General features: G+C 39.5%; 1 protein-coding gene across 7 annotated transcripts in view; it reads right to left on the bottom strand.

The window, feature by feature from the left end:
- Positions 1-7,500, bottom strand: part of LOC123515143 (protein O-mannosyl-transferase TMTC4-like) — a 68,647-nt gene that overhangs the window by 52,606 nt on the left and 8,541 nt on the right. For 2 of the 7 annotated variants that reach the window (XM_045273606.1, XM_045273613.1), the window contains one exon: positions 798-2,987. The exons of the other annotated variants lie outside the window; for them this stretch is intronic. In XM_045273606.1, the coding sequence (XP_045129541.1) occupies positions 938-2,987 (2,050 nt within the window). In that variant the 3' untranslated portion in view covers positions 798-937. Of the gene's footprint in view, positions 1-797; positions 2,988-7,500 lie in introns of those variants that run through there. 7 annotated transcript variants of the gene reach the window in all.

Raw genomic sequence — 7,500 nt, 5'->3', positions numbered from 1 at the left:
ACATCTTTCCACGTCCTTTCAGAGACGTCCAACCCTTCAGGAAGTCAACAGATCACGCAGGGACGCCACAGAACGCCTGACTTCTGATCTTTCTAAGATTTCCGATTGGGGCAGAGAAAATCTAGTAGTTTTCAATGCCTCAAAACTCAATTTCTCCATCTATCAACTCGACACAACCTTCCAGATAACTATCCCTCTTCTTCAATGACACTCAACTGTCTCCCTCTTCCACTGAATATCCTCGGTCTGTCCTTTACTCATAATCTTAACTGGAAACTTCACATCTCATCTCTTGCTAAAACAGCTTCTATGAAGTTAGGCGTTCTGAGGCGTCTCCGCCAGTTTTTCTCGCCCCTCTAACTGCTTACTCTGTACAAGGGCCTTATCCGCCCCTGTATGGAGTACTCTTCGCATGTTTGGGGTTCCACTCACACAGTTTTATTAGATAGGATGGAATCAAAAGCTTTTCGTCTCATCAACTCCCCCTCCTCTGACTGACTGTCTTCAGCCTCTTTCTCACCGCCGAATTGTTGCATCTCTTTCTATCTTTTATCGCTATTTTCATGCTAACTGCTCTACTGATCTTGCTAACTGCATGCCTCCCCTATTTCTGCGGCCTCGCTGCACAAGACTTTCTTTTTCCTCTCATCCCTTTTCTGTCCAACTCTCTAACGCAAGAGTTAACCAGTACTCTCTATCATTCATACCTTTCATTGTTAAACTCTGGAACTGCCTGCCTGCTTCTGTATTTCTGTTTTCCTACGATTTGACTTCTTTTAAGAGAGAGGTATTAAGACATTTGCTCCCTAATTTTGGATAACCCTTCATATCTTTTAGAGAACCAGCATCAAGAGGGCCTTTTTTTTTAACATTGTGTTGCCCTTAGCTGGCCTTCTCTCCTACATAAAAAAAAAAAAAGTTCGTCCTTCTCCCGTTCCTAAATTGTTATGTGTATTCCTTTGGAAATAAGAGCTTCTAGTGAAATGGATTTTGTATCCACTATCATTCTAAATTCTTGCCATTCTCGTTTAAAATTTTCTAGGGAAGACTTCAGCGGCAATGGCCCAAACGTTACAGCCAATGAATGAGTCTTTTCATTCTCAAAACACCCTAAGAGATTTCCCACTACAATGTTTTTATTCTTCAGATGTTGCAAGAAGATTTGTATGCCATCGTAGGGCATATCGTACACAGTCAATTCTTCATAGGATTGGCATAGTCGGGCAATAAGATTGGCAGTGTCCTCAGCTGTTTCATTTGTCATCAAGGGCAAATAAAGACTAACCGGTGTGCCCTGTAGCTTTGCAGAGGTGGAAGGAATTTGTTCCATTGCTATTACCAATTCTATTCTTTGAAGAAATTCAAAATCTCCAACGCATTTACACAGTTTCTTAAGGGATTCGGTGGATTTCACTTTCACCATCAGTAATTCACAGTAATCACTAATTTTTGAATGACCAAGGAGACTGTATCCCTCGTCGCTCAGGTGACCCTGAAAACACAGCAACACACACTGTGATTCCTTGCGGCAAATAATTTTAAGGTATTTATCAGCATTGTCTTTTCCTGAAAAATCCCGAGTGTAGTGTCTCATAAACAATTTCATAGTCACTGGGAGGCTTGCAAGATGGCAGACGAGTGGTTCAAAATCCTTCACATCGTCAGGGTTAGAGAACATGTGTAAAGTTACATCACAGGGCTTCCTGTATTTCAGTAACAGTTTCGCTGGTTTGACATGTTCATCCAAAATAACCCACTCTTTGGGAATTACTCCACCTATTTCTCTCATAATCTTTTCTTCACATGACGCCTTTATTGCTATGTCAAACCAGATGAAACGACAGAATTTCAAAGGAATGGCGTTGAGAAGAAGCTTGATCAGCATCTTGAGGACAGCCTCAGTGGCTGAGCCACCAGTAAGTGAAACAAGGATGAGCAGTACAGGCAAGAAGCGTTCTAGCTGAGGATGCCATGAATATTTCTGCTGAAGAGTGGAAATGTTGAACAGTTTAAAAGTGTGCAAGTGTAAATCACTGCTTTCCTTCATGACGAAGTCCACGTACTTGGCTGCTAGAAAATGGACTTGAGTGTCATGGTAGAAGGCGTAGCCAGCGTTCCCTGAAGAGAACACGCTGACAGGGCAGGAAAGAAATGCTGACAGGCATCGAGAGGAAGATAAGCCAAGATCATCACACTTGTTTTCTAGCGTTCTCATTATTTTCTTGGGAATAACACCCTCAAACATTTGCCTGAAAAGTACCAATTTGAAAGCAGACTCACACAAGAATAAGAACCATTTTTCAACCTTCCGAGCAGCTTCTGTCTCAGTCATAGGGCCTTTGCTCAGACTTTCTGAAAGAGATTTGATTTGTGTGTCTGAAATTTTCTGATAGAGTCGGCCGAGATCAAACGCCTGAGAGAAGGTCAAGGTCCGCATGTTCTCCCAGCCTTGAAGAGTGAGGCGCAGCTTCAGTGGGTTATGGAGCTCCTGCTGTACAAGCGGATCCAGCTTCTCAAAGTCTTCCATCAAACTTTTGGCATGTCGCTTAATGTCCGCATCACACTCCTCGGACTGTGTGATACTTCGTATCGTCTCAAGAGGATCAGCACCACACAGCCTCACATTTAGATATGTATTGTGAGTGGAATGCTGGCGCAAAAAATCTATTCCATACTCAGGCTTAGCCGTCACCAAAATTGTGCCTTTTTGTTGAGGCTTGCTAAAAAGAGAATGCATGAGTCGCTTGGCATCTTCCGTTGCCTCCTCCAAACCGTCAAATATCCACAGACTTGATATGGTCTGAAGGAATTTGGAGAGTGTGGTGCTGCTGCACCAGCTTGTCGTCTCCGGTAGCAGCTCCTCTTCCAGCAGCCTCACCACATTACTAATGTTGACATCTCTGCAGCGGACGTGAAGAACCATCTGGTAACGCTGAAGAGGATCCCTGCCGTCACCAGGAGGCCTCAGCCAACACTCCTGCACGTACCTGTCAGAGAAACGTAAAGAGATTGAATTGACTTACTAACCACGCTGCAGCACTCGCATGTTTCTTATTCTTCTTGTAAAAGGATGGATGGTGCAATTTAATCTTGAATTAAGCTAATGAAGAAGTCGTTTCCCATTTATCCCAACAAGCACAAAGCAATACATACACATTATCTCTCTCTCTCTCTCTCTCTCTCTCTCTCTCTCTCTCTCTCTCCGAACTGAGCCATTGTTGACGAAGCAAATCACGAACAAAATTAACTTTTTACTATGCTTTAATGTGAACACACACACACACACACACACCCGGTAGCTCAGTGGTTAGAGCGCTGGCTTCACAACCCAGAGGACCGGGGTTCGATTCCCCGGCCGGGTGGAGATATTTGGGTGTGTCTCCTTTCACGTGTAGCCCCTGTTCACCTAGCAATAACTAGGTACGGGATGTAAATCGAGGAGTTGTGACCTTATTGTCGCGGTGTGTGGTGTGTGCCTGGTCTCAGGCCTATCCGAAGATCGGAAATAATGAGCTCTGAGCTCGTTCCGTACGGTAACGTCTGGCTGTCTCGTGAGAGACTGCAGCAGATCAAACAGTGAATCACACACACACACACACACACACACACATATATATATATATATATATATTACTTTTATTTTCCCTATGTGAGACTGGCAAAGGGCAGCAATGACGCTTAAAAAAAGTTCACTGAAATGCCAGTCCCCAAACAGGTTCGAGAGTTAGCCAAATGAATGGCATAAATGGTTTGAAACTTTCCTCTTGAATGAGTTCAGGTCATAGGTAGATGGAAATGCAGTAGCAGGCAGGGAATTCCAGAGTTTACTAGATAAAGAAAGAAAAAAAAATGGGGCCCGCCGTGGTACAGTGGAACCATGCGTGCTTTGGAGTCCGAGGGGTCTCCAAGCGCACGGGTTCGAATCCTGTCCACGGTCTGAGTATAGGTTGGGCTTCCTCACTCGGAGCAACGGTTTCCTAGCGGGTGGGCTTTGAGATAGGAGGTACCCCTAAAAAAGTATCCCCTTTAGCCCATAAATTCCCGTGAAAAGCCCACTTGATATAAATGAAAAAAAAAAGGGCCAAATGAGTACTTAGTTACTCTTGCGTTAGAGTGGTGGGCAGAATAGGGTGAGAGAAAGAAAAAAGTCTTGTGAAGTGAAGCCACGGGAGGAGGTGAGATGTGGTTAGCAAGATCAGAAGAGCAGTTAGCATGAAAATAGCAGAGGAAGATAAAAAATGCAGCGTTGCGGCGGTGAGAAAGAGGCTGAAGACAAGTCAGTCAGAAGAGGAGTTAAGACGAAAAACCTCTTATGTAGGAGAGCAGTATCAGTGGAACACCCTCATACATGTAAAAAAAAAAATACTCTATACATGGGCGAATAAGCCCCCTCTACAGAATTAGCAGTTGGAGGAAGGTAAAAAGTAAATAAATGAATAAATAACTGATGGAGCCGACTCAGAACGCCTAACTTCGTAGGAGTTTCTTTTAGCTAGAGAAGAGATGTGAAGTTTCTGGTTTAAATCATGAGTAAAGGACAGACCAGGGACATTTAGTGTAGTGTATCATTAAAGAGGAGGGGACAGTTGTTTAGAAGATTATATCAAGTTGATAGATGGAAGAATGGAGTTTTTAAAGCATTGAACACTACTAAGTCTTCTCTGCTCCAAACATAAATTAGTGAGATCAGAAATCAGGCGTTCTGTGGCGTCCCTGCGTGAACTGTTTACTTCCTTAATGGTTGGTCATCTTTGAAAAGACGTGGAATAGTGTAAGAATGGAAAAGACAAAAAAAAAAAAAAATATTAAGATCATTGATCAATAAAAGGAAAAAAATAATGCCTAACAGGACAGAACCCTGAGGAACAACACTCTTAATAGATTTAGGAGAACAGTGGCCACCTACCACAACAGTAATAGAACGGTTGAAGAAAAACCTGAGATGAAATAGCAGAGAGAAGGATAGAAACTTTAGAAGGTGAAGGAATATTATCTAGAGCAGGGATCGGGAACGTTTTTGGCTAAAAGAGCCATGAAAGTCAAATATTTTTAAATATATTTCCGTGAGAGTCATATAATATTTTTTATAACACTGAATACAACTAAATACGTCCATTTTTTTAAGTCAGACCAAAAATTATAGAATATTAATTAATAGTTATCTGAATCTTTCTTTTTTGCTTACGTTATACTAAAGCTAATTAATAACGAATTAAATACTTCCTACCAAGATGACTAATGTGACTTCTGGTACTGCATGGTTTTGCTGATGGTTTTGTAGTGTGGTTGATACTTGGTCTGGTTCAGCTTTATGCATGCAATGAACTTCCATCTGTTAAACGTGACCCTAGGTTGGTCTTAATGTTTTTCAGTTGTAAGAACGACTGCTCACATGCATAGTATGTAAAACCAAACATGATTAATATTGCAGTGGTCACACACTGCAGTGTGTGATATGCGACAGGAAGTTCGTTTCAGTTTTGAAAATCAGCTTGTCTTTGGACTGATTTTTTTTTTTTTTTTTTTCTGTCCACTTGTGCTTACTCGACAGCTCTGCTCGGTGGCGTACAATTCTTCCAAATCTTCCTTCAGTGACCTTAATTTAATCACCCACATGTGTTTTCACTAGTCTGTTCAACCAGGAGTTCCGCTCCCACCAACGGCACATACTTTAAAATGACAGCTGAATTATTCAATATTTATGGTGTTAAGAAATGTTAGCTAAGATTTTATCTATGAGACAGATGCAGTCATCAAAAGACCCATACCTGGCTCGCGAGTTAAGGTTGTCGACCCCTGATTTAGATAGTAAGGTAGGAAACACTTAACACTAATACATATACGCTACACTCTCATACATCTGGCAGACACACTCTTACCCACAATCCTCAGAAGGGTTGCACTGACCGAAGAGAGGACACGCACTCAAAGTTAAACGGGTATCACACTGGCCTATAATATGCACAACGCAGGCCATGGTTCTTAGTATCAAAGCAGGAACGTTATCACACACAAACTGTCTGCGATTTTTGCTGTGCTAGGCAAACGGCCCAGCCAGAACAAGTTTAATGAAAACAAACCAGAACGAAGACATGCTGTTTATACCCCAACATGTGTTTCGCGCTGGAATTGCACTTGCAGTTAATGAAGAGGAAGAAGCTACAGAAGAATCAAGAGGAGCGTGACGGCGGCTAGTGAGTCGAGGATGGTTGGCGCAAACTATTGGCATAAATAAATAAATAAATAAATATATATATATATATATATATATATATATATATATATATATATATATATATATATATATATATATATATATATATATATATATATATATATATATATATATATATATATATATATATATATATATATATATATATATATATATATATATATATATATATATATATATATATATATATATATATATATATATATATATATATATATATTAATGTATTTTACATTGATTCGTATGGAAGAAATGGTTTTGGTTCAGGAATGAATAAATAAATAATATATATATATATATATATATATATATATATATATATATATATATATATATATATATATATATATATATATATATATATATATATATATACAGGGACTTCTCGATTTATACGAGGGATGCGATCGTATAATGTGAAAATTGCTTAAAATGAACATGGTTACTGAAATAAACTGTATATTGTTCGAGGTTCTACTATATATATATATATATATATATATATATATATATATATATATATATATATATATATATATATATATATATATTCATTCCTGAACCAAAGCCATTTTTCCAATACGAATCAATGTAAAATAGATTAATACGTTTTTGAACCAACAGCTGCGTCTGAGAGAGCAAATCGACACACACCCTAGGGTACCCGCAGCATGTTTCCTCTAACAAACGCTTTCTTGCAACTCCCAGTTGCAATAAACAAAGAACGATCATTGCTATAGTAACAGAGTCTAAGGCTCCGTCCACACTGAGCATTTTGATGCGCAATGTGTTGAAGCGACGAGTTGAAAAACGTCACTTTCAACTCGTCGCAGCATCATGAACGCAGTCATGACGCGTTTTCAAATCGCTGAGCAGTGTGTCAATGACAGTTGCAATGAAACTCTTCTATTTTCATGCAATGAAATACAAGAATATGAGTGAAGACCAGCAGAAATTGGCCAAGAAGTTAATATTCGATGCTCTAAGCATGAGTGACATGGAAGATCTTACTAGGGAACATCAGATATTGCGAGTGGAAGGCTCGGACAAATTAATGGTATGAAAAGGTTTATATTAAGGTTACACCATATTACCGTACAAAGTACAATTTTACATAGCTATTATGAAACTTTTTTTATTGTTTATGTGATATGTAAAAATAATAAAGAAATGAAAACTATCACTATACTTTGTATCCGGCCTTCATAGGGCGGATACAAAGTAAAGTCACCTTAAGGTAATCCTCCTTCAGGACATTATAGATG

Source organism: Portunus trituberculatus, chromosome 38 (genome assembly GCF_017591435.1).
Source record: "Portunus trituberculatus isolate SZX2019 chromosome 38, ASM1759143v1, whole genome shotgun sequence".
Classification (NCBI taxonomy): domain Eukaryota; kingdom Metazoa; phylum Arthropoda; class Malacostraca; order Decapoda; family Portunidae; genus Portunus; species Portunus trituberculatus.
This window is presented reverse-complemented; position numbering and strand designations above follow the sequence as displayed.